This window comes from Symphalangus syndactylus, chromosome 8 (assembly GCF_028878055.3).
Source record: "Symphalangus syndactylus isolate Jambi chromosome 8, NHGRI_mSymSyn1-v2.1_pri, whole genome shotgun sequence".
Classification (NCBI taxonomy): Eukaryota; Metazoa; Chordata; class Mammalia; order Primates; family Hylobatidae; genus Symphalangus; species Symphalangus syndactylus.
The window spans coordinates 72,735,314-72,761,995 of NC_072430.2; the positions used below are offsets into that span (position 1 = coordinate 72,735,314).

A 26,682-nucleotide genomic window follows, 5' to 3' on the forward strand; every position below is an offset into this window, starting at 1 on the left:
TTATCAGTTCTCTACAACCCTGTGTACTTGTATTTGGAGTGCTGGAACTACCAGGTTCAACCACTACAGCTTTTAAGGGCTTATAATCAAGAGTATTTAAAATTAAAAAGTGGGTGTGGATCCCAAATCATTTTTTAGTTAGTTTTAGTCATAACAGTTTTTTTTTTTTTTTTTTTTTTTTTTTTTTAAAGACAGGGTCTCATCCAGGCTGGAGTGCAGTGACCCGATCACAGCTCACCGCAGCCTCAAACTCCTGGGCTCAAGGGATCCTCCTGCCTCAACATCACAAGTAGCTAGGACTACAGGCACACACCACCATGCCTAGCTAATTTATTTGCTTTTTCTTTTTTTGTAGAGACGGGGGTCTCATCATCTTGCCCAGGCTGGTCTTCAACTCCTGGCCTCATGTGCTGGGATTACAGGCATGAGTCACGGTGCCCAGCCAGGTTTGGAATTTTTACCATTAACTTCAACTTATTCTACTTCAATCCCAGTTTTCTTATTAAAAAAAGGAAAAGGTGTAAAAGAGAAAAAAGGTATACAACACACCTATATATCCCACTATCTTTCTGCTATATCCAGGAGGATAAGCAACTAGATTTAACCCAGAAAACTACCATCTCTGATTAAGTATATCAGAATGAAAGCACTGTAGGCTGAAAAGACTGCATACACAAAGAACTTCTACAGGTGGGTTCTGGACACATTAACACAAAAGCAGAAAGTCTTATTCAAGTAAATTTTTCATAATAGCCACAGGTTTTGTTAACTGGTACATTTTTACATAGACTTGGCTCATAACTTTACACCATCAGTGTCTTATCAATATCTAACATTCTCCCAAGATAATGTCATTAAGGTAGTAAGAGGGCCAAGATAAACTTTAATGATTTTTGAGAAACAAAAAAAAATGGTGGGTGGGAAATAACTTTCATGGATTTAAAGACTATCATTTTTATTAGGTTTGCCAACCTGTCTTCAGGCCACAGTTAATTTGTCATGTAGAGGAATTTAGAGCTACAGATTAGTTTTCATGAATGGTATAGAGAGAATGAAATTATTTGATGAATCTGAATCAGTGGGACTAGAAACAATTTTCATACCAAAGGTTCATAGTTTCAGGGTTTATGGGTAGAAGAGAGGGTTTAGGATTTTTAGTACTTACTGATCATTAGAAAGTATCAAGGTTTTAAAATGTTTTTCTAACATAGATTATGTTTGAATGACACTGACAGAAGCTGCAAAAAATCATTTGGTAGAAATTAATCAAAAAATTAAAAAAAAAATGTTCAGCATTCATCTAGCATTTAGTTATTTTTGCTTTTCATAAAATGCAACACAGAATCAATTTTATTTTCAATTATCTAATGTATTTAGCCTCAAAAGATGAAACATGCACAGGCAGCTTTAATATGAATGGCAAGGAAACGACCAATTTTAATGGCTTGGTTTTAGTAGACGATCAGTTTGAAAGATAATTTACAATGCTGAAATGAGAACTGATCATTTTTCTCAAAACGTTTTCCAGGTTAAAAAAATCTTTATTAGCTGTATCTTCCCTTGATGACAGGGTTCAGGGACAAGACTTAAGCTAGCCAACTCAGACTGCATCACAGAATGCAACCAAATGTTTGCTCAATTGGTAAGTTAACATCATAAAAATAAGTTTTAACTGTGGACGTTTTTAAAGCAGCAAAACTGCCGAATCTTTAAAAAACTGGGAACTGCCACAGCTCTTTTAATAAACACGTGCCCCGGATCCGCTACCAAGGAACTAATAACGTTTTAGGTATCGTTTATGTTTTGTTTTGGTATTACTAATGTCTGCAGGCTTTCAGCGTTAGGTCCCTCTCTGTAACCCACAGCAGGCCCTAGAACATGAGGCGGTTGCGCGTGAGCAGTATTTCTTTTTTTAACTCCAGCAAAAGCCCCGCAAACGATAAACGCTAAGAGCCCGATTGACATCCTCCTTGCCCTTCCATCTCTCCTTTACGAAGACGGTTATAATCCTGGCGGGACCAGGGGTGGAATATTGTGGTTCTGCAGGGACAGAGAGAGTGCGTGGCTGCGTGAGAACACGGCAGGAGGGGGCAGCAAGACGTGACCACGGAGTAGGAGGGAAGGATGTTGCCTCTTTTAGGGCGGGAAGAGACTGCGAGAGGTGCTGCTATGCATGACCAAGGCTGGCACGCGGGGAAGATGGTGATGGCCGCAGGACAGGGTGAATGCGGGGGATTCCCTGTTAAGGGGCAGCGTTCGTGGCCGCCTCCGGTGAATGATTCGAGAGCAACGAAAAGGGTGAGGCACAGAACCCGGGAATTCCTGACCGAAAGAGAAAAAAGGGCGCCGAGAAACAGGGTTATTATGGGATGGCTGAGGGGGCTCCCTAGGAAAAATTACAGGATCTTCCTCACCCGCCAATTGCTGTACAGTCTCTTCACTCGCCGATAATAAGCGTCTTTGTCCAGAGTCACAGCCATAGCCCCGGACACCGCTTCTCCTCGGGTTCCGAGAATCACGCGAGGTCCCGGCTCCGCCACCCGCTCTCGGCCCAGGAATCCCGCACTCTCCCAATGACCCGGAAGTATCGACCTCAAAGATGCCCTTTCCGCTTCCGGGCCCCGACAGCGTTAGGGATTTTTTTTTTTTTTTTTTTCCAATCCTCTTTCGGATGGACGGGGGAAAGAGAGAAAGAAAAACGGGGGAAAATCAACAAAATGTGCGATGCAAAGAGTCGATTTTCGCGGGGTTTTCTTGTCAACTTCGCCACTGCCGCACGCGAATCGACGTCGTCACGTGACGCTCTGCCTCCGCCCTTATTAACTCTCAGCCCAGCGGCGGTTTCCAGGACCTCAGACTTTTTGCCGAGGCGGCAGTCCCTAGGCGAAGCGAAGGAGGTGGTGCCTGCCCCGCCCCACAAGAGCTGCCGCGCGCGGGTGTAATAGCTCCACCCCATCTGCAAAGGAAGGGGGAGTGGAAAGAGCGGGATCTAGCGTGGGATAAAAGTGGGACTACTACAGTGTAACTGGGCATGCGCCCCTCCTAGAAGTGATGGGAATGCAAAAGCCTTTAACTGCTCCAGGACTGAAGGGATCCTGGGTGCCAAGATGCCGGGTCAAGCGCTCCGCGGGGCAGGGAACTCATACCAGGGAAATGGAGCCCAGCCTCGTGATAAACTACGACCCAAGCTAGGGGAGGAACCTAGCTTTCGAAAGGAAAATAATATGCGCAAGCTTTAACTGAGCAGTGGGATGGTATAAGTCAGAGGAAACAGATGACTTGAGGGGCTCTACAAACTTTTAGTTCCTTCCCACAACCCCACCCCCTGAGCCCAAGTCCTGGCGGTATCCTTCCAGTCGGCCAGTCCCCTTGCTGCAGTTCATGAAAAGTGGCACTATTCTATGGCTTCCCCCAAATAACCATTACTTCAGTTAATTAGAAACAAAACATAAATGGTCCCTGATGACATTCTTGCTCCGTCTTTTCTAAAAACTTGGAGTTTGAATCCATAAGTTTGCCTACCTACCATTTGCCTTAAATAATTCCCTTGCCTTTAGCCAGCTGGACAGTCTACATTTATATATACCCTTCAGAGGAGTACAGATGACTTGTCTGCTCTATCTAAGGCAATTTAGTATGAATAGTATTGAACTTAAGGAAAGTGGTGCTGAAATTACCCACCATTAACAACTCAAAATGAATACACTGGGTTTGAGCAAACATAGAACAAAGGAAGAGTGGAAAAGGATTAACTTAAATTTATTAATGCCAAGGGGAAGGAAGGTAACAGTTCCTGACCCTCCAGCTGTATCCACAGTTCGGCCAGGAACAGGCTCTGCCAGAGGCTAGGGCCAGCGCTACATAGTCTGTGGTTAATGGAGGTGACTAGGGAGGGGTGAGCGCACCAGCTGCTCTAGTCTCCTTTCCTTCCCCAGAAATGAGGAAGTGGTCATGTATTATTTTAGGAGTTCCCCTGCCCACCCAATCCTCTCATAATTGGGAGCAATCAGGTACATTTTTTTTTTCCTTTTCACCTCCTGGAGTCCTGGACTTCCCCACATCTCCCCTGCCCCTCCCACGTTTCCATAGTCCAAGGGCCAGAGTAAATGAAAATGCAGCAGCCGCCCAAGCAGTGGGGCCCATGCTGGGGCTTCAGTCATCAGCATCTTCACTGGAGTCTGAGTTAGCTGGCATCATAGGATCATCAATGAGTGAGAAGTCCCTTTCTGAGCTATCATAGCCCTGAGATAAGTCATCATCATCTTCTTCATCCTCATCGTCATCCTCCTCAGGTTGCAGTGGTGGAAACCGCAAGGTAGTACCAGAGGCGGTAGTCGCTGGTGAAGAGGGGTAGCCAGGGGCTCTCAAGCCTGGATGGTGATGGTGGTGATGGTGGGGGTGGGGGTGGTGGTGGTGGTGATGAAGCATGGTGCTGGAGTCTACATGAGGGGATGATGCTGCACCACCCATCACAAATGGCATAAAAGGCAAAGATGCAGAAGTGGCACTGCTGTGACCCAAAGATGACACAGACTGTAGGCCACTACTGCTGTGTTGGAACGTGTTATGCAGAGATAGAGACCCAGTGCTTCCACCCTGCATGAGGGCCATCATCTTAGAAAGGTCTGGTCGCATCCTACGGGCCCGCTTCTTGCTGCTCTCTGGTGCAATAGGCCCTGGCAAAACCCGGTTGAACACCGTTTCAGTGTGATGACCCTAGGAGGAGGGAACAGAAGATAATAAAAAGAAAGAAAGGGGAAAAAAGAAAAGAAACCAAAGCCAACGGAGTCCTAACTTATAATGCTTTTTTACTGAATGTACCTTAGAAGAGGCAAAACAAGCATAGCCATACTAGGCTTGGTGGTGGTAATGGGAAGGAGGAAATGCTGGACTTAGCTGGTTGAAACATTCTGATACTAAAGTCAAGATCAATGATTTTGTACCGAAACTCATATTAACCAGTTTTTGCTTTTTTTCCCCTTGACTATATTGTATCTTTACTTCAGTCAACCATTTCACAAATGCTTACCTTTGTTAAGAAGGGGTCTGGGTAAGACAATGAATGAATTAGTAAATGTACATAAAAAAAATCACTTGTGTCTCTGATGGCAAGTTGTTCACTTGTTCTTACTATGTGAATTGACATTTACAATAATATCCTCTATTAGCACATCAAAGTAGGGTAAATTCAAGACAGATCAGATAAAGACTTCTACATGTCTAGAACACCAAAAACACTGTCAGAAACTCCTCACTAAATTTAATAAAATAATTTTCGTTCCACATTGATAAAAACCTTATATATCTGAATTTTAAATGGCTTCTTCTAGATGTTCTGACTAAAAATTCTGATTAAGTTCATTGAAGCTAGAAGTTATTCCTGCAGGTCCCAGGAATAATGTAGTGCTAGATTCACTGTCAATTCTATATTAAGAATTCTGGGCCAGGCATGGTGGCTCATGCCTGTAATCCCAGCACTTTGGGAGGCTGAGGCAGGCGGATCACTTGAGGTTAGGAGTTCAAGAACACCCTGGCCAACATGGCGAAACTCTGTCTCTACTAAAAATACCAAAATTAGCCGGGAGTCAGCCAGGCGTGGTGGCTCATGCCTGTAATCCCAGCACTTTGGGAGGCTGAGGCAGGCGGATCACCTGAGGTCGGGAGTTCGAGACCAGCCTGACCAACATGGAGAAACCCGATTTCTACTAAAAATACAAAAAATTAGCTGGGCGTGGTGCCGCATGCCTGTAATCCCAGCTACTGGGGAGGCTGAGGCAGGAAAATCGCTTGAATCCAGGAGGTGGGGATTGCGGTGAGCCAAGATCATGCCATTGTACTCCAGCCTGGGCAACAAGAGTGAAACTCGGTATCAAAAAAAAAAAAAAAAAAAGTAGCTGGGTGTGGTCATGCATGGCTGCAATCCCAGTTACTCAGGAGGCTGAGGCAGGAGAATCGCTTGAACCCAGGAGGCGGAGGTTGCAGTGAGCTGAGATCATGCCACTGCACTCCAGCCTGGGTGACAGAACGAGATTCTGTCTCAAGGAAAAAAAAAAAAAAAAAAAAGAATTCTGTACTAGTCATACTAGGATTTTCTGTGATTTTCTATGATATTTCTTAAGAGTTTCAATTGACTATAAGGGAGTAGCAGAAGTACTTGAGGTAAAAATAGGTAACAGTGAAGGAAAAGCTAATATATGTTAAATTGAAGACAGAGATGGCATTAGCCTTCTAGCCACTAGCCTTTCCCGTATCAACCATTCTGTTTATTGCACTCTTGTTCTCATCGAGGCTAACAGGGAAAACTGAAACATTCTTCCATGGTAACACTTCCATCAATATAAAAATAAGCCTCATAAATCTACATATATTTTATGTTTCAAACTTGTTAAATGCAAAATATTGATAGTTTACTTTAAAATTAATTTTGTTAAAAGATACTCCATGTGGTTATATAGACACTTAAATATATGTGTATGTACATAGCCTTCCATATCCATGGATTCAACCATCTGTGGATAAAATATTTGAAAACAACAAGAAACTAAAAAATAACAAGAGAAAATACTACAAATTTTAAAACAATACCATGTAACAACTATTTAAATAGCATTTATATTGTGTTAGGTATTATAAGTAATCAAGAGATTAAAGTATATCAGAGGAAGTGTGTAGGTTACATGGAAATACTACATGATTTTATTTATTTATTTATTTATTTTTTGAGACAGGGTCTCACACTCTATTGCCCGGGCTGGAGTGCAGTGGCATCATCATGGGTAACTAGCCTCAGCCTCTGGGCTCAAGTGATCCTCCTGCCTCAGCTTCCGCATAGCTGATACTAGAGGATTGCACCACCACGCCCAGCTAATTTTTTGTAGACATAAGGTCCCACCGGGGTCCCCAGGCTGGTCTTGAACTCCCGGGCACAAGTGATCCTCTTGCCTCAGCCTCCCAAAGTGCTGGGATTACAGGTAAGAGCCACCACACCTGGCCCTACACCATTTTATATATAAAGGACTCGAGCATCCATGGATTTTGGTATCTGCGGGGGTCCTGGAACCAATCCCTCACAGATACCAAGGGATGACTATATGTGTATAAAGATTTCTATAGAAGATCAAATGGGGGAATAATTAGATAAGGTAAGTATACACAAGTGCTAATCCATTTTAAATGACTCTATGTCATTTAAAACAATGATTTATGTATGCTTTAAAAATACAACTATTGACCAGGTGCTGTGGCTCACACCTGTAATCCCAACACTTTGGGAGGCCAAGGCGGGTGGATCACAAGGTCAGTAGTTCAAGACCAGCCTGACCAACATGGTGAAACCCCGCCTCTACTAAAAATACAAAAAGTAGCTGGGCATGGTAGCACGCACCTGTAATCCCAGCTACTCGGAAGGCTGAGGCAGGAGAATCACTTGAACCTGGGAGGTGAAGGTTGCAGTGAGCTGAAACCAGTCCATTGCACTCCAGCCTGGGCAACAGAGCGAGACTACATCTCAAAAACAAAAAAAAAAAATTACAACTATTGGCCAGGCACAGTGGCTCAGGCCTGTAATCCCAGTACTTTGGGAGGCTGAGGCAGGTGGATCACCTGAGGTCGGGAGTTTGAGAATAGTCTGACCAACATGGCAAAACCTTCTTTCTATTAAAAATACAAAAATTAGGCAGGTATGGTAGCATGCACCAGTGGTCCCAGCTACTTGGGAGGCTGAGGCAAAAGAATCACTTGAACCGGGGATGCAGAGGTTGCTGTGGGCTGAGATTGTGCCACTGCCCTCCAGCCTGGGTGACAGGGCAAGACTCTGTCTCAAAAAAATAAAAAATTAAAAAAAAAATACAACTATTGCAGAAAGTAAGGTAAGCATAGCCAAGAGAAACTTTTACAGTTGTAATTTCGTGGAAAGAATAAACTGTGGGTACTTAATCCACCAAATGGCCTATTATCCATCATAAAAGTATAAGTAAATTTGAAAATATAGAATAACTTAATGGACAAATTCATTATGAATTACAAAACATAGTTTCCTCTGCTTTTTCCATTACTGACATATTATTAGTGATTCTCAACCTTTATATATTGGGAAATCTCATGACTATTTTCCTTAGTAGACCTCTCCAAACACTTCTAAAATATATAGAATTAGAAAACTTAAGGCCGACTGAGGTGGCTGAAGCCTGTAATCCCAGCACTTCAGAAGGCCAAGGCGGGTGGATCAGTTGAGGCCAGGAGTTCCAGAGCAGCCTGGCCAACATGGTGAAACCTTGTCCCTACTAAAAATATAAAAAATTAGCCTAGCCTGGTGGTGCACACCTGCAATCCCAGCTACTTGAGAGGCTGGGCAGGAGAATGGCTTGAACCAGGGAAGGGAGAAGTTGCAGTGAGCTGAGATGGTGCCACTGCACTCCAGCTTGGGTGACAGAGTGAGACCATGTCTCGAAAAAACAGAAAACTTAAGAAATTGCTTTAAAACCCTCACTTTTCAGGATGTAAAAACTGAAGAGGTTAAAGGATTTGTCCAAAATCCCTTAGTTATTCAATAGAAGAACAGAGTAAGATCTGAATGTTCTCTCTAACCCATCTTACTAATTCTTAAATTTTTATATGCATCAAGTACTAAAGTTAGTTTTTAGAATGTTATGCTCTTCTAGAGATGAAGATACCACAGGACTGCAAAAATACTGATAAAAATACTCTGGGCCAGGTGCAGTGGCTCAGGCCTGTAATCCCAACACTTTGGGAGGCCGAGGCGGGTGGATCACAAGGTTGGGAGTTCAAGACCAGCCTGGCCAAGATGGTGAAACCCTATCTTTACTAAAAATACAAAAATTAGCCGGGTGCGGTGGCAGGTGCCTGTAATCCCAGCTACTCAGGAGGCTGACGCAGGAGAATTGCTTGAACCCAGCAGGTGGAGGTTGCAGTAGGCTGAGATCGCGCCACTGCACGACAGCAGAGTGAGACTCCGTCTCAAAAAAAAAAAAAAAAAAAACCCAGAAAACTCTGGTTTCCTTATTGGTGAACTCAAGATAATTCCTCACACAAACATACATAGGAAAAAAGATAAATAACATTAGTCACAATCATCACTGAAAGCCTTGTAATCTCACATCTAGTGTGGGAACAGAGTGGTAATGCTGCAATTTCTCTCACCTTTTTCCCATTTCTAGAGTTAGCTGTCTGTACTGGTTCCATTCCCAAACAGTTCAATTCTGCCTTATTATTTTTTTTACATCTTTGCCACTTCTGTTTTCTGCGATCTTCCATATACTGCAATAGAAAAAATCAGTTATCCTAGAGGAATAGAAATCTTCTCTGGAGTAATTATTAAAGTACTAGTGTCTTTTGTTTGATAATAAACACTTATTACATAGATAAAGGATTCATCCTAGTGGAAAACTGCCATTAAGTGGGATCTCTCCAAAAGAGGTGGTTTATATAATAGTTCAATAGTAAATATTTGCCTAGCACTTAAAGTACTTCAACATTATTTTATTTTGGGCATCGCAACAATTGTGAGGTTGGAAGACTGGGTATTATTATTACCCTTATCTTGCAGATACAGAAACGATGATACAGTATGTCATGCTTTCTCTTTCTCATGCAGCTTAAATATCAAAGGAATGACTTTAAATCTTGCTGGATGGGACTGCCACTCACCGCTAGAAATCGGGGATCAACAGCAAACTCTGGATGACCCTGTAACCACATCTCCAGTTCAGCCCGGCGAGGGGCATCCTCACCCACCAGCAAAGTACCATCCACCTTATTGATGACAGGGATCCGGGTCTCCAGGTCCACATCAAGGTGATTAGGCTCTTCCATGCACTCCACCTCCAGCTGCAAACCCAGAATCCACCCCCATGAGCACATACTTCTTTGGGGGAGGGAGGGAGTGGGAGCAGAGCCAATGGTAGTCATGAAATGACTCTAGTATTTTCCATTCCCTCAATCCCACTGCCTTCACCAATTATTGGAAATAAAAAGACAATCTAATCATCAGGTTAAAGACTTTCTCTACCACTCACCTCTACTAGCTTCTTTCTGTTCCCCTTCTTCTTATGAAACAGTGGATGTCCATCTCCCATTACTCCATTCGCCATCAACTTGTGCTTCTGGAATGTTAACTTCAATCCTTCCTCCTAGGAAGACAACCCACCCACCTAAGACATCATATGGTACGTGTTTTTCAAAGTAAAGATTAAGCTTTGAGGGATGTGGGCTATAGGTCATCCTCTTGCCCGATGATGGTGAGAAGGAAGGCCGTCTGACTAAAGGGTAAAATTAGAAATACAAGAAAACATACACACTTTTTCCTTAGAAAGATTTCACTTCTTCACCTAGTGCCCCTCAGCATTTACGAGAAAGAGTTTATTTCAACAACACCCAATTTAGGGTAAAACTCCCTACCTGGTGTCTCCGTATTAGCAAGGCAACTCATCACAGGGGCAAAATCCTGCTATTCCTAAGCATACTAATTTAAGAAACTTTTGTTGAATATTAATAGGATTAATAATCAATAGGGTTCAATAAGGAAAACAACCAGGAAAAATGACTCTTCCTAAATGGATCTTTGTAAGCTGTTTTCTCATTTTTAAAATTAGCTAACCAAATGAGTTTAGTAACCTATTAGTAAAATTAGTTACAGCAAGGATTCCAGCCTCCTTCCCCACTTCCCAACGCCCAAATGCTGAGCTTACATCTTTGATTTGAACTGTAAACTCCTTTTCATCCATGCCTCGGCGAAGTTTGGTGAACTGGGCTGCCGCTGTGGTGACTGCGGATGCTTCCTCCTCTGCCACGGAAGCTGCACTACTACTTCGTGGTGTGGGGACTGGAGAGTCACCATATTCTCCAGGAGTCAATGAGGGACTGTCTAGCAAGTGGTTGCCTGGCCCCAAAATTCCTCCTGTTACCATTTCCTGGCTCCTACGGCTAGAAGGCCACTTCCCTGAGAGTACAGCCTGGCAGACGAGGTCAATGCGGTTTATCAGGACACGATCCTGAATGGGGAAAGAAAGAAATACCATTTTAAGAGTCCGAGTACTAGCTGTATGATCCTGTGATACTCAATAGTGCCATCACTACCAGGATGGGTAAAAATCATAAGGCAGAAAAGAGGAATACTATTAAGATTCCTAAGTCGACTGGGAAGTTTCCTGGAAAAAAAAAAAAACATGCAGCAATAAACACAATTTTAAAAAAACAGAACCATATGTTCCTTTTTCCCTAGATATAATGTTACACTGTATTTCTGGACTCTACATGTCCAGGGATGAGGCTGTTTGTTACCTTGGGCCACTCAGAGGCTCTTTGTCTTTCCTGCAGTAGCAGAAGCTCAGGGGTCATTTGTTCTCCATCTTCATTTGGGAATCCATCTTGGGACATAGTGAGGGACAGGAGACTCTCTTCATCATAGAGCTTTGAACGGGACTGGTCAGCTGGTAAGAGATCCCATAGAATGTGTGAGAAAAGATGGAAGAATAATGTCATAAGGTACTGGTATTATATGGGCTTTGAATAAAGGCCCAAAGAATGTCACTCTTTTGACATTTTATCAAATCAAAATCCAAATCTCTCTCAAGAGGATGCATTTAGAAAAGGGAAAGAGAAGAGCGGGGGAAACAGGGAAGAGGGCCAACAGCCTGTCACATACACTCACTTAGCTTCTCTTCCTTCTCATCCTCACTGTCATCAGTGCTGGAGCTTGAGCTGGATGAGGATGAGGAAGAAGAAGATGATGGTGACAGCTTGCTCAAGTCCAGCTCAGAGTCCGAATCATCCTCATCCTCCAGTTTGACTGGTGGAACACTCCGGGAAACCAGAGGGGTAGTATCAGAGGGGGATACTCGCATCTCATAGTCTTGTGGGGTTGGTCGGCTCCTGGCCACCACCTCGTGCTCTAGCTTTAAAGTCAGACACTCCAGACTGGGGACCTGGGTAGCTGTCTCCTCGGGTGACTTTTCAACAGGAGCATCTGGGCGCAGGGGCAATGGTGAGGCAGTGCGTGAGGTATACTGCTGGTGCAGCAGTGGAGTAGAGCAGCGTGACAAGGATGGAGCTGGTGCTCCTGCTTGATGGTTCTGCATATAATTCATACGGGCAGCCAGAAAAGAGAAGTCTGGGTCCTGCATGATGTTGCAGTCTGTTTGGCTCACCCCATGGCGGGCTGCCCCTCTTAGAAGCTCCCCATCATGCCGAACAGGCTCCCACCATTTGGGCAATTCAGGACCAGGAGGCTGACACAATGCCAGCCGATCTTCCAAAAGGGGGTGGCATAAAACTTGTTCCCGTAAGCGCCGAAGCAATTCTATACGGTAGAGAGTCCGCGAGGCTCTCTCCTCAGTGATGGGCTCAATGAACAGATTAGGGTCTGGGGGTTCTGCAAGAGACAGGAGTAGAAGAAATTAACAGAGTTGCTTCTGTTGGCATCCATCCCCACCCACTCTGCAATCCTGCTTACCATCTCCAGCTGCTGGGGGAAGGCGGCATACTTGGCGGCACATGGCCACAAAGCCATGGAAGTACTTGGTAAGGCTTTCATCTGTCTTTTTGTCTAGTCGAGCAAAAGTGCGGAAGCGATCCCAATGGAACTGCATGGTGTCAGGGTCATATTCCACACCAAACGTAGACACCACTCGATAAAAATCAGTTTGTTCACGCCTTGTCCATCTACAAAAGGAAAAGTAGGGCAACAATAATCAGAACACATCAGAAGAACACAAGAAAGCTGGTTATTTTTTAATGTGTTTTAGAATATCTGAAAACATAAAAATTGAAAGTAGACGCAAAAAAAAAAAAAAAAAAAAAAAGGCCCAGAAGAGGTAGTGAGAGGTACTCTGTAATGAGTAAGAATTACAGAGCCGAGGGGGAAAAAGACACAGGCAAATATCAATGAGAATGTCTACACAGGAGACCTACCTGAGTGTTAATGATTACTGCATACAAGTGAGGTTTTAATTTCTACAGGTTTAACTACCCAAGGCAGAAAAGATGGTCTCTCTGTAGAGAATTCCAAATAAATCCTTCCTGAGATGGCTTTCAGTATAGGGACCATAACTGAAAACACAGATCAGCACAAGTACCCAGCTATATTTTACCGTTGTTGTTTCTCCCGCCGTGCAATTTCTTTCAGCTTGAAGGCTGCTTCACAACGCCGCCTTCGCCGGTCCCCACGTTCCGCAGCCTCTATTTTCATCTGTTCTCTCTTGTAGCTGCGCTGATATGCTGTTACTAGACGCCGAAGCCTAGCTGTTAGGGCAGAGCCTGGAGGCCAGAATAAATGGCCTGGCTGTTGGGTCACCTGGGCTGTGGAAAACAAAGTAGAATGAATAGAAAGTATAGCAAGGGTAGTAGAGGCAATACTAGTATTTTAACCCACCCAAAGGCAAAGCTCTTAGAAATCCCAGGATAGGACAGAATTCAGTGAATAATTCCCCAACCCACCACCCCACACAGAATTATACTAGTTGACCTAGAAGTTTACCTTCATCTCCATCAATCACTGAGATCTCCTCATCCATCATCATCAAGGGATCACCCTAGAGAAGGAGATCCACCCAATAGGATGGAGCGGGGAGGGAAAGGGGGGGAAGTTGGCACTCTGAAATCACTTTCTTATGTGTGTCCTTCTATGGCACCAAGGGATCAAGAAAAACTTCTAAAGAAATATATTCCCACAAAAACTTGGAAACAACTAAAAGAACAAGAAAGTAGAACCTGAAAGGTCAGTTCCTATTAATGACTTGAAGATAATAGAAGTCAGGAATTTATTTGTCAAATAATATCCTTCACTGTCCAGCTCCTCCACAAAGTTATGATCTCCCCCGATTGGCATTACAATCCTTTCCATTAATACTTTCTATTCTCAAATGGTATAATTCATTTTCCATTTTGTATTATAAATTAACCAATATATTTCAAAATTCAGAGAACGGTTGAAGGCTTAAAACTATTTAGTAATAGAGAAAAGTGAGACTCAAATGAGAATTCCTTACCTCATCATCTTGGTCCTTTGGCGGACCTTGGAGTGGTTTATATTCGGGATCTTCACAATCTTTATCAAAGTCAACCCTAAAATTATGCAGAAGCACAAGAAAATGTTAATAATGTATCTTCTATCACTAAGGGGACCTAGGATGAAGACCTAGCCGCACATATATCCAGCATGAAATAATCTTTATTAGTATTATTTTTGAGACAGGGTCTCATTCTGTCGCCCAGGCTGGAGTGTCATGGCCCTATCACAGCTCACCGTAGCCTCAACCTCCTGGACTCAAGCGATCCTCCTCCCTCAGCCTCCTGAGTAGCTGGGACTACAGGTGTGTTCCACCACACCTGGCTAATTTTTATATTTTTTGTAGAAGTGGGGTTTTGCCATATTACCCAGGCTCATCTCAAATTCCTGGGCTCAAATGATTCACAAGCCTTGGCCTCCCAAAGTGCTCGGATTACAGGAGTGAGCCACCGTGCCTGGCCTTATTTTTATTTTTATATATATATTTTTTGAGGCACAGTCTCACTCTGTAGGCCAGGCTGGATTCCAGTGGCACGATCTCAGCTCATTGCAACCTGTGCCTCCCAGATTCAAGCGATTCTCCTGCCTCAGCCTCCTGAGTAGCTGGGATCTACAGGTGCCCACCACCATGCCAGGCTAATTTTTGTATTTTTAGTAGAGATGGGGTTTCACCATGTTGCTCAGGTTGGTCTCAAACTCTTGGGCTCAAGTGATCCCATCCTGGCCTAGTCTTTATTTTATTTATTTATTTCTTTATTGAGATGGAGTCTTGTTCCATCGCCTGGAGTGCAGTAGTGCCATCTCGGCTCACTGCAACTACCCTCTCCTGGGTTCAAGTGTTTCTCCTGCCTCAGCCTCCTGAGTAGCTGGGAGTACAGGCATGCGCCACCACTCCTGGCTAATTTTTTTTGTATTTTTGGTAGAGACGGGGTTTCACCTTTTTTGCCATGCTGGTCTCAAACTGATGACCTTGTCATCCACCCACTGTGGCCTCCCAAAGGGCTGGGATTACAGGCATGAGCCACAGTGCCTGGCCTAGTATTTAATTTTGTGTTTACAGGAATGGCAGGCCAGGTGCAAAACTTTGGGTCAGTCTGGTATAGCATCCAATTTCTATACAAGAAATTGACAATGTACCATTCATAATTGCTTGAATTTGAAACACTTTGATCAACACAGTTCCTTCTTCTTGACAGGCCTTTTTATTGTACAATTCTTCCTCCTACCCAACTATTTACTTTTTGTTATTTCATTTGAATGGTTCATGCTTTTTTATTACTTTGTTCTTCTGAGCAGACAGGTGGCATAAACGATTTGCAATGAATAAATAACCCAATTTCCTTTGAGGGTCCTACACTAGGCAAACTGAGGGTGTGATCATCAAAGAGAAATCTCTCAGTCATGATGGAGTGGGGAGGTATTCATTAATTAAGCCAACTGTTTCACATGCCCCTCAGATCTTCATGTGAGAAGTTTTGTTAAACTCACTGGCACCCAAACCAGGGCAACACTGCCCTACCTGGTGGCTCAGTATTAGCATGGCAACTCATCATCGGGACATGTTTTCAGGCAAAATAAGTACCTTTATGTGTCAGGTACCATTGGGAGATGATAAACCAGGGCCGAAAGTGACTAAGGCTCTTCCACAGAAGCAACATATGAGAGCTGCTGGCTGTTATCTTTCAAGAGACCAGTTATCCTCCCAGCTACTGTAGCTGTACAGAAGAGTGTTGTAAACCAAACCAAACAGAACATCAAATAAGCCATTTACAAGTGACATTCATTTTCACCCTCAGATGTATCTTATGGCAACATGTGGTTTATGCAATTTATGGAGTCCTTTCTGCTGGTCCTATTTTTGCTAAGGATCTATCACTTTTGAGTATAATTACAATTAAGAATCCCATTGGGTTCAGTCAAGGCTAGAGTTATCTCACAGCACAAGTTAGAGTTTTAAAAGAATAAATATTAATGATGCTCACCCTTCTACTATGTCAGAGAAGTTATCCAACACTCGATGTTCTGCTGCAATTGCTTTGTCATCTGGTCGGCCAGCCTTTTCTAGAAAACATAAGGCTGGGTCTGCCCTCATAGTATTATATTTCTCATAGCCTAGAAGAAAAAGGGTCATAGTTGAAGAAAATGAGAGATTTGTTTTGCCTTTATGCTTACTTTATATGCTGCTGGAATAATTAAAATATGTTCTATATTGCTCATAATGGAAAACATAGTTAGAATGTTATCTTTTTTTTGAGACGGAGTCTCGCTCTGTTGCCCAGGCTGGAGTACAGTGGTGCAATCTTGGCTCACTGCAAGCTCCGCCTCCCGGGTACACGCCATTCTCCTGCCTCAGCCTCCCCAGCAGCTGGGACTACAGGTGCCTGCCGCCACGCCCGGCTAATTTTTTGTATTTTTAGTAGAGACAGGGTTTCACCATCTTAGCCAGGATGGTCTTGATCTCCTGACCTTGTGATCTGCCCGCCTTGGCCTCCTAAAGTGCTGGGATTACAGGCGTGAGCCATCGCGCCTGGCCCTAGAATGTTATCTTGGACAACTACTGGGTTTATTACTATATTTAACATTTTTATAGCAATTTAGAATCATGAAGAGTTTTTAACTAGTGACTGATAGCCTTAGGCTCCCAAAGTGTTAGGATTCCAGGTGTGAACCACCATGCCTTGCCTGCAGTTTTATTTATTTATTTATTTATTTATTTATTTATTTATTTATTTATTTTTTGAGACGGAGTCTCACTCTGTCACCCAGGCTGGAGTGCAGTGGTGCGATCTCGGCTCACTGCAAGCTCTGCCTTCCAGGTTCACGCCATTCTCCTGCCTCAGCCTCCTGAGTAGCTGGGACTACAGATGCCCACCACCACGCCCAGCTAATTTTTTATATTTCTTAGTAGAGCCGGGGTTTCACTGTGTTAGCCAGGATGGTCTCGATCTCCTGATCTGCCCACCTTGGCCACCCAAAGTGCTGGGATTACAGGCATGAGCCACCGCGCCTGGCCCCTGCAGTTTTATTTATCCCATTAAACGTCTCAAAAAAGATGTAGATTAAGTACCATTACTTTTATTTTATAGAAAAAAAAAAGTATTCTTTTAAAAAAAAAGACATTCTAATTAACAAATTCACTTGGCTGAAAGTTAACGCTCACTGCTTTTAGTGCCTGGGATTTGGCATTAGGCAAAACTGCTATAAGAGTAAGGAAATATTCTTACCCTCACTGCGTTTTTGTTTTGGCTAGTCAGTCTCCCTTCTTATACTCTATTTTTATTTCACTCAAAAACTGCTGCTCATACCTATATCAGAGTGACCGCTGAACATTTAGACAAATGGGACATGTACGAAAACAGAAGATTTTCAGCTCTTTCTCTTCAGTGAGGCACCCAAGCTGACAGAGAGATGCAGATCTCTGTAAAGACCCTAACAGGCAAAACCATCACCCTTGAGGTCCAGCCGAGTGACACCAGTGAAAATGTCAAAGCCAAGATCCACGACAAGGAGGGCATCCCACCTGACCAGCAGCATCTGATATTTGTGAACAAACAGTTGGAGGATGGCCGCACTCTTTCAGACTATAACATCCAGAAAGAGTCCACCCTGCAGGTGGTGCTTTGCCTCTGAGGTGACATTACTGAGGCTTCCCTCTGCCTACCCGCCCAGAAATACAACTGCGACAAGATGATCTGCTGCAATTGTTATGCTAGCACGCATCGAGAGGAAAGTCATATAAATTAAGTGTGATTATTATTAACAATAGTTGGGGTATATTACCTGCCCTAATTCATGGGACCCTAACTTACCATAGCATACAGCGAAGTAACACACTGCTAACAGTGATTAGAGAACAGATGGGAGGCTTCCTACCTTGAGATTTACCTATCCATCTGGCCCTTCTCGAACATCTATTTATAGGAACTAACTGCTCTGCTCTGGATATTTAACTACTTTCCTACTCAAATTTATTGAAGATCAATCAGATAACTCAGTTACTTCTCAGGAGCATTTTGCTAAATGTTCCATCCGAGAACATAAATCTTCAGTAGGAAAGGAGTAGAATAGGAGAAGGTACATACCATGTTTAAAGACTCCAATGAGCAGCGACTTGTCAGCCTCACTGTCCCACCATGTTGTTGGAACCTCCAGTTGATCCACTACTGGGAACCATATGTCAATCTCACTAAAGGTATAAGAGGGCAGAGTCAACACAGAAATGCAGGAAATTAAAGTGAGAATCCTTGCAAAGGTTATTATAGGTATCTTCCTGTATCCATTAATTTAAATACTCATGCATCTACCCTATTTCCTCCCACTAGTGTCAAGTATAGGATTAAAGACCTGATATATAGATTTAAATTATCAGGTATCCCAAAGATAGCATAAAATGAAATAAGTAAACCAATCTTTCCTCAAATAAGGTAGGGCATAAATCAAAAAAATACAGCAGAATTTTACCTGGCAATCGCACCCCCTAACACCTTTTCTGCTTGGTCTCCAATAACCTCCTGCCTCAGGTAGTATAGCATTCGTACCCGCAACAGTACCCTAGAAAGGACAGAGGAAGAGCTGGCTCAGTAACAGTGTAGAAGTTTGAGGTGGAAAATGTCTGCTAACTCTATGCTTACTTGTTACACTGATGTTTCAAGTGCTTCTTATAACTTTCATCTTGGAACAAAGTGTCAGGGTTATATTTCCGGATCCAATCTGCCTTATGAATATCAAAAGTGCTTTGTGACTTTACTTTTTTTCCTTTGCGTCCACGAGGCACAGGGATAGATAGACCTGGGAAAGGGGAGACATCAAAGACTTGGATTGAGAAAAACCCTTGGACCTGAAAAGGATTAGATTAACCTATAGAAAAACATACAGTAAAGAGTTGATAATTACCTGAATGATTCTGCAATTCTTTTGTCTTGCCATTTTCAGCTGGGCTAATCAAGTCCCAGATGAAGCCTTTAATATTTTCATCCCCACGGTAGTGTAGAAGACAGTACACGAGAATGGCCCGACAAATGGTCTCCACATCTCGTTCAGTCATACGTCGCTTGAAGCGTCCATGAGATAAAATATCTCGCCATCGTCCCCAACTAAAAAAGAGAAAACTATATTAACATTTTTCTGAGAAATGATAGTCCCCTGCCCCTCAGAATCATGTCTCTGAAAAGGTGTGAAACAAAGATCTTAAAAAACATAGTAACAGAATAAGCAGAACAAACTCCCTCCAAAGCAATTATTTTTTCACATTATCCCTTCTTTGATCATAGCCCCCAATTTGAAAGGCAAACCGAGAGTATCTATCAGGATGGAGATGCACTATGCACTACCTCTAATGGTAAGTTGGAGTCTTACCCATATACCAGGAGATGCTTTTCCACCCGAAAGCAGTCAGTGCGCCCATAGGCATGATGACGGTCATGTCTGCGGGAGCGTGGCCGCTCATCATCCTCACTTTCCAAATCAGAGAATTCCACCAGGTCATCATCTTTCAGAGTGCTAAAGTGGCGCGTTTGTTTTCGTACTCTAGGTGTGTCAATTACCAAATTATTCTATGAAGAGAACAGAAGGAGAAGTAATTCTCTTCTTGATTTGCTCATGGGAAAAGAATAAGACAATTATGGATTACGATAACGTTGGATGTAACGTGTAGATACGCAGAGTTTTTTTAAATGACATGTAAAATCATCTACAGAAAGCAAAATTATTCAGAAAGCAACTACTCTTCTGGGCCTCCTAGGCAGAAAGTATCCACAACAGCCCTTGTATACAATACACCATCATAAACCACAATTAGCATCAAATAATCAGAGCAGCTGTAAAGACTCCTGAAAGTAGTGTGGTCTTCTGCAATACCTCCTCCCTAAAAGAAGAACTCACCTTGCTGTTGAGCAGATCCATGTCTAGGTCAGCCTTTTTGGCCCACTTTTGCCAAAAGTTGGGGTCATCCAAAGAAATATCTGTCCTGTTTTCAGAAGCAACAAAACTTGCCTAGAGAAAAACAAATGCAGAGGTAAAGCAGACTTTTTTTTTTAAGTGGTGCAAAATCAGCAATTATGTTTTAAAAACATTTTTTTTTTTTTGAGACACAGTCTTGCTCTGTCGCCCAGGCTGGAGTACAGTGGCACGATCTCAGCTCACCACAGCCTCCACCTGCTGGGTTCAAGTGATTCTCCTGCCTCAGCCTCCCGAGTAGCTGGGACTACAGGTGCAAGCCACCACTCCTGGCTAATTTTTGTATTTTTGGTAGAGACGAGGTTTCACCATGTTGGGCAGGCTGGGTCTCGAACTCCTGACCTCAAGTGATCTGCCCGCTTCAGCCTCCCAAAGTGCTAGGATTATAGGCATGAGCCACCGTCCCCAGCATAAAAACATAATTAAATCCTAGAGATTCCAGTCTCTATCTGTGTTTTTCTAGCCTCTGGCATAGACAGAACATGCCTTAGCAAAGGTGGAACCTTTTCCTTCAGATTCAATGGTGATGGTTGTTGTTCGTCTTAACAAGATCTGGTCAATGTCTTCTTCACAAAACTTGGAGCCTTCATCATCTTCCTCCATGATGGCTGCATATGCTCCTTTTCTTAAAAGATCTTCAATCTCCTTCTTAGAGAACTGTTGGATCTGTAAAAACCAATAGAAAGATGAAAAGACTATCAAGAGAGTAATATCTAACTGTGCCATAATATTTTAGCTATTATATTTTAAGAAATAATAATTGAGAATCCAAACAACGTAGTCAAATCCCTGTGTACAAATAGCTTTTGTTTCCCTCTATCACAATGACCTACTACAAACTTATCTATAAACTAAGAAGACTCACTCCAGTAATGTTGCCATCCCGACCACTCATGGATTGAAGCACAGCCTTATCCAATCCCAACTTGAGGCTAGCCTTATCAAACATCTCTCTCTCGTAGGAATTACGAGTGATGAGGCGGTACACCTTCACAGCTTTGCTCTGCCCAATTCGATGACATCGTGCCTGGGCCTGGTTTAAAATAAAAATGAAAGGAAAGGAGAAAGATATCATAAAATTAGCAGGGGAAAGGATACAAAATACCAATTTATGATTCTTTCACCTCTGTAGAGCAGCCATGAGATCAACTCAAAACCAAGAGTCAATTTCAAGATGAAATTATCACCCCATCATGTAGAACAGGGGTCAGCAAACTAAAGTCTGCGTGGACATCTGTTTTTATAAATAAAGTTCAATGGGGACACAGGTGGGACCACCCATTCATTTACATATTATCTAAGGCTGTTTTTGCACTACAGGACTTGGAGGTAAGCAGTTGCAACAGAGACTCGATGGCTCACAAAGCCTAAAACATTTACTATCTTGTCGTTTACAGAAAACGTTTGCTGATTCCCTGACCTAACTGCCACCCTCAACTAAGGAAACAATTCCAAACTCTCTGAAAGGTCTTTCTAAAAGATCCTATTCTTGTTGAAAAATCTCCCAAGTTAGGTAGTTAGTCCCTAAGACAATGAATTCCTTTACCTGCAGGTCATTTTGTGGATTCCAGTCTGAATCAAAGATGATGCAGGTATCAGCAGCTGTAAGATTAATACCAAGTCCACCAGCCCGAGTACACAGTAAGAAGACAAAGCGGTCTGAGTCAGGCTTGCTGAAGCGGTCAATGGCAGCCTGTCGAAGGTTGCCTCTAACTCGCCCATCAATACGTTCATATAAGTACCTGTATGGGAATCGCAGAAAAAAAATGTAGGTGGCTAAGCAGAAGTGGAGACCAAAACAGCAGGCTAGGATCAATACCAGTACTACCATATCAAAGCTGGTCAAAAACCCAAGTTGAGAGTGAGAATCTTAAAAACTTCTCTTATTGCAATTGGTCAACTCTAATTAAACCCAGGCCCTCCTACTTTTTGCTGCTTTATGAAGACAGAGTAACCACAGGCTAGGATGACTCTTTTCTTACCTTCTCTGGATTAAATAATCCTCTAGGATGTCTAGGCAGCGTACCATCTGAGAGAAGATCAGAACTTTATGGCCACCAGCTTTAAGCTTTGGAAGCAACTTGTCAATAAGAACCAGTTTGCCAGCTGAACGAACCATGGCCTGCAGGTGAAAGTCATGAGGTATAATATGGCAAGCTTCACGGAATTCTGTTAGGATTTTTTCTTCGGCACCTGCCAAAAGAAAAATCAAATTATGTTGAGATCCAGTGAACCATATTAAGGTTGTAGTCTATTTAACTAAGAAAGCAAACGGAAAATAAATGTAATTTGACTTAAGACCAACATTTCTCACACACAGAATTTCAGCACCAAAAAATCTTAAATCGGCTGGGTACAGTGGCTCATGCCTGTAATCCCAACACTTTGGGAGGCCGAGGCAGGTGGATCACTTGAGGTCAGCAGTTCGAGACCAGTCTGGCCAACATGGTGAAACCCCGTCTCTACTAAAAATACAAAAATTAGCTAGGTGTGGTGGCGGAGGCCTGTAGTTCCAGCTACTCAGGAGGCTGAGGCAGGAGAATCGCTTGAATTCGGGAGGTGGTGGTTGCAGTGAGCTGAGATCGCATCACTGCACTCCAGCCTGGGTGACAGAGCGAGACTCCACCTTAAAAAAAAAAAAAAAAAAAAAAATCAGCCGGGCTCAGTGGTTCACGCCTGTAATCCCAGCACTGTGGGAGGCCAAGGTGGGCAGATCACCTGAGGTAGAAGTTCGAGACCAGCCTGCCCCATGTGGCGAAACCCTGTCTCTACTAAAAATACAAAAAATTAGCTGGGTGTGGTAGCAGGCGCCTGTAATCCCAGCTACTTGGGAGGCTGAGGCAGGAGAATCGCTTGAACCCGGGAGGCAGAGGTTGCAGTGAGCCGAGATTGCACCACTGTACTCCAGCCTGGGCGACAAGAGTGAAACTCCATCTCAAAAAAAAAAAAAGAAGAAACTTAAATCATCCTCAGATGTGTCATACAAAATATGCCAAGTAAGGCAGGCCTATGATAACTGGGTTTAAAAAAAAAATTTAAGTATGTGGACAAGGACTAAGATAGGACACACCATCAGCACCCAAAAGAGACAGAAACAGCAAAATGGAGTGTCGATGAGGACATTTATCCAAGGAACAGAGTAACCTAAGAGTGTTTTGAGACAGGGCTAGCTTCAAACTCATGGGCTCAAGCGATCCTCCTGCCTCAGCCTCCTAAGTAGCTGGGACTACAGGAACATGCCACTGTGTGGCTAATCTGAGCTCTTATTCATGAAATTCTAAACAGCAAATCCTATTTAATTTTGGAGATTATGTAGGATCAAAGGGGTAGAAAGAACTACAGAAAAACATTCCAAATAAGAATTGTTTTTATTTACTTTATTTGGAGACAGGGTCTCACTCTGTCACCCAGGCTGGAGTGCAGTGGTGTGATCTCAGCTCACTGCAACCTCTGCCTTCTGGGTTCAAGTGATCCTCCAAGCTCAGTCTCCAAAGTAGCTAGAACCACAGATGCCTGCCATCACATCTGGCTAATTTTTGTATTTTTTGTAGAGGTGGGATTTCATCATGTTGCCCAGGCTTAGAATCTCTTTTGTAAAAGAAGAACCATTTCCCATTCCTCAGTCTGCACCCCAAATTAGGTTGGATGAGTCAATGCATCCATTGTCCCCAAGGAGCATCATCCAGAAAGTAAACACGGGTACTACAGAAGTTCAGGTATATAACAAGTATTCCCTCACCATTGATGAGATATGGGTGGTTGCAGCACTTGCGCAACTCCATCATTGTGTTAAGTAGATTAGGCATGTTGGTATGACCTGCCCCTTTGGAAAGGAAGGAGAAATTCTTCTCCAAAATAGCCCGATAGTATTTCTTCTGGATATTAGTTAGCTCTACTTCAATAATAGTTTCCTGTTTGGGTGCCAAATTTTTTTCAACATCCTCTTTGAGTCTTCTCAGCATCATTGGCTTAAGAATGGCCTGTAGTTTTTGAACCTGTGGTCCATTACAGAGAGAAAAATAAATCAGTAAGATGAGGGCAAACATTCTCACATTATGTAGAAACATGGAAAAATTAGAGTTTTCCACTATCTAAGAAATGTATACTTTGGATGATGCCACAAATGATGTAGGCACAAGGTTATAAGGAGTTCAGAAAGGCCCTTGAGATACCCATGACAACAGATGTCTGCCTTGTACAAACTTCATCTTTTTTGTCCTGAGTTAGTACCTCATCAGATAGACTTCCTACCTGTTCCTCTGTCTTGAGATCCCCAAAGTCCTTGAGAAACTCTGATTCTGAGGGAAATTGTGATGGTTCCAAGAAATGAAGCAAGCTAAACAGTTCTTCTACAGTATTTTGCAATGGTGTTCCTGTGAGTAGCACCTTGTGTTCCTAGAAATGGAGGAAACAAAAGAATAAAATTTAAAAACATGAAGGACTTCTGGGGTTTCCTATCAAGTATATAATCTTTAACGTATATAACCTTTAATTTCTTTATCTATAAAATGATGAGAATGGACCAGATCACTGGTCCATTAACTTTTCTTCCATTTCTCCCCTCTTTCGATAAACACAAAGCATTCAAGAAATCCCTCTGACATTAATGTATTGAAATAACAAATATTATAAGCAAATTAAAAAATGAATTCTGATTATGTTTATTCCAGTTACATATGTCTCTCCATATTCAACTCCCCACAGATATCCTAAAATCTGCTGTCTTCTACAGAATGTAACTGAGCTGGATTAAATATGGTCATTAATTTGCTGCTGTTCCTCCTATCAAGGTTCACCCCTAGGCTTGCCTTATTACTTGCAAGAACAAGAATGTAGCAGAAGTGACACTGTGTGAGTTTCAGAGCCTATCTCAAAGGTTGCTGTTTCTACTTTTGCCCTCTTGGAATACTGCTCTGAGACTACCACGCAAAGAAGCCCAATCTGACCTATGGAGGATGAGAGGCCATGTGGAACCCAGGTGCTCCAGATAAAAACCAGCATCAACTGCCAGCTGCAGCAATACTGACTCCAGGCAAGATCATCGTAAGAACCAACTAGCTGAACTCAGCCTAACTGGTTGAGCTAGAAGATCATGAAAAATATAGTTGTTGTAGGACATTAAGTTTTGGAGTATTTTGTTATGCAGTAATAATAGGTAACCAATATAGTTTCCTACCTCCTCTTCTGGTTATCACTAAACTTCTCAATTCTAAAGTGTATGACTTTTACATGACTTTCAGGTTAACATTCCCATAGGTCATCCCCACTGTTCAATACCACGATTCAGACTTTTCTTCTCTGCTAAACTAGGGTTATTTTAATACCGCAAGGAATTAAGGTGAATTCCAGGTGTTTCTGCCCACAAGTCAGTGTGGAACTCACCAGGTCCATGTGCTTGAGACTATCAAGCAGCTTGCAATTACGGTTTTTCAGTCGATGGGCTTCATCAATGATAACACAGCGCCATTCAATTTCACGAAGCTCAGGACAATCTGACAAAATCATCTCAAAAGTGGTGATCAGAGCATCAAACTTGTATGCGCCTGGGATGAGGCGTCCCTAAGCATGAAGGCAGTAAAGTCAGAAAAAACCAAAAATGTACCTAAATGAGGAGCTCTTCTGAATTACTTGTCTATATTAAGGCATGTTTAATAGGCAATACAACCTGCACCACCACCCACCTCCACCGCTGTTTATCTTCCTGAAAAATAGTGCCATATCACTGAATGTAAGATACATTGCTTCCTCAACATATTCAGCTTCTTGGGAAAATGACAGACTCATTGAATGAGAGGCTAGACAATTTTTACTCTGCTGTATGCCTAGCTCATGTATCTCTGCCCTAGATCTTTTGTTGATTAACAATGAAATCCACAACTGCTGGACGATGCTGAACTACACAAGACAACAAAAATGAAAATAGCTAATACAGAACATAATATTGGCTGATGTCTAAAAATTGACAAAAGAATGAAATCACTTTAACAAAATTAAAAGCTACAAAATATGACGAAAAGATTTGATTTGGTAGAAATAAAAAAACTAATAGTAGAAAAACAATAAAATTCATGTTAATACACGATGGATAATTCCAATTTTGTTTTCAAATTTACATGGAAAAAGGAACGCATCTTTTTTTTTTCTTTTTTTGAGACACAGTCTCGCTCTGTCGCCCATGGAGTGCAGTGTGACGATCTCGGCTCACTGCAGCCTTTGCCTCCTGGTTTCAAGCGATTCTCCTGCCTCAGCCTCCTGAGTAGCTGGGATTACAGGTGCCCACCACCACACCTGGCTAATTTTTTTTTTTTTTTGAGACAGAGTCTCGCTCTGTCACCCAGGCTGGAGTTCAGTGGCGCAATCTCGGCTCACTGCAAGTTCTGCCTCCCGGGTTCACGCCATTCTCCTGCCTCAGCCTCTCCGAGTAGCTGGGACTACAGGCGCCCGCCACCACACCTGGCTAATTTTTTATATTTTTTAGTAGAGACGGGGTTTCACCGCGGTCTCGATCTCCTGACCTCGTGATTCGCCCGCCTCGGCCTCCCAAAGTGCTGGGATTACAAGCGTGAGCCACCGCGCCCGGCCACACCTGGCTAATTTTTATATCTTTAGTAGAGATGGGGTTTCACCATGTTGGCCAGGCTAGTCTAGAACTCCCAACCTCAGGTAATAAGCCCACCTCACCTCCCATAGTGCTAGGATCACAG

At 42.8% G+C, this 26,682-nt stretch overlaps 2 protein-coding genes and 2 non-coding genes across 25 annotated transcripts in view; all 4 read right to left on the bottom strand.

Moving 5' to 3' along the window:
- The window catches only part of SUPT16H (SPT16 homolog, facilitates chromatin remodeling subunit), a 33,648-nt gene extending 30,749 nt beyond the window's left edge, over positions 1-2,899 (bottom strand). The window contains exon 1 of the mRNA XM_055289599.2: positions 2,415-2,899. Within this exon, the coding sequence (XP_055145574.1) occupies positions 2,415-2,480 (66 nt within the window). The 5' untranslated portion in view covers positions 2,481-2,899. The remainder of the gene's footprint in view (positions 1-2,414) is intronic.
- Positions 2,900-3,743: 844 nt separating this feature from the next.
- CHD8 (chromodomain helicase DNA binding protein 8) overlaps positions 3,744-26,682 on the bottom strand; it is a 71,573-nt gene continuing 48,634 nt past the window's right edge. For 10 of the 22 annotated variants that reach the window (XM_063644642.1, XM_063644657.1, XM_063644658.1 and 7 more), the window contains 25 exons: positions 25,361-25,537; positions 24,230-24,373; positions 23,718-23,973; positions 21,961-22,171; positions 21,525-21,720; positions 20,844-21,011; positions 20,465-20,644; positions 19,904-20,014; positions 19,379-19,575; positions 18,917-19,116; positions 18,655-18,835; positions 18,485-18,574; positions 18,106-18,209; positions 16,006-16,135; positions 14,004-14,079; positions 13,493-13,547; positions 13,107-13,314; positions 12,470-12,678; positions 11,663-12,388; positions 11,299-11,447; positions 10,707-11,009; positions 10,035-10,148; positions 9,667-9,846; positions 9,160-9,276; positions 3,744-4,716 (listed from right to left, as the gene is read on the bottom strand). In XM_063644642.1, coding sequence (XP_063500712.1) covers positions 4,153-4,716; positions 9,160-9,276; positions 9,667-9,846; positions 10,035-10,148; positions 10,707-11,009; positions 11,299-11,447; positions 11,663-12,388; positions 12,470-12,678; positions 13,107-13,314; positions 13,493-13,547; positions 14,004-14,079; positions 16,006-16,135; positions 18,106-18,209; positions 18,485-18,574; positions 18,655-18,835; positions 18,917-19,116; positions 19,379-19,575; positions 19,904-20,014; positions 20,465-20,644; positions 20,844-21,011; positions 21,525-21,720; positions 21,961-22,171; positions 23,718-23,973; positions 24,230-24,373; positions 25,361-25,537 — 5,046 coding nt within the window. In that variant the 3' untranslated portion in view covers positions 3,744-4,152. The remainder of the gene's footprint in view (positions 4,717-9,159; positions 9,277-9,666; positions 9,847-10,034; positions 10,149-10,706; positions 11,010-11,298; positions 11,448-11,662; positions 12,389-12,469; positions 12,679-13,106; positions 13,315-13,492; positions 13,548-14,003; positions 14,080-16,005; positions 16,136-18,105; positions 18,210-18,484; positions 18,575-18,654; positions 18,836-18,916; positions 19,117-19,378; positions 19,576-19,903; positions 20,015-20,464; positions 20,645-20,843; positions 21,012-21,524; positions 21,721-21,960; positions 22,172-23,717; positions 23,974-24,229; positions 24,374-25,360; positions 25,538-26,682) is intronic. The other 12 variants (XM_063644650.1, XM_063644649.1, XM_063644662.1 and 9 more) reach the window with 7 other exon arrangements.
- Positions 10,352-10,455, bottom strand: LOC129489029 (small nucleolar RNA U6-53/MBII-28). Its single transcript, XR_008659853.1, has one exon. It is a non-coding gene; the product is annotated as a small nucleolar RNA U6-53/MBII-28 (small nucleolar RNA).
- Positions 15,472-15,581, bottom strand: LOC129489028 (small nucleolar RNA U6-53/MBII-28). Its single transcript, XR_008659852.1, has one exon. It is a non-coding gene; the product is annotated as a small nucleolar RNA U6-53/MBII-28 (small nucleolar RNA).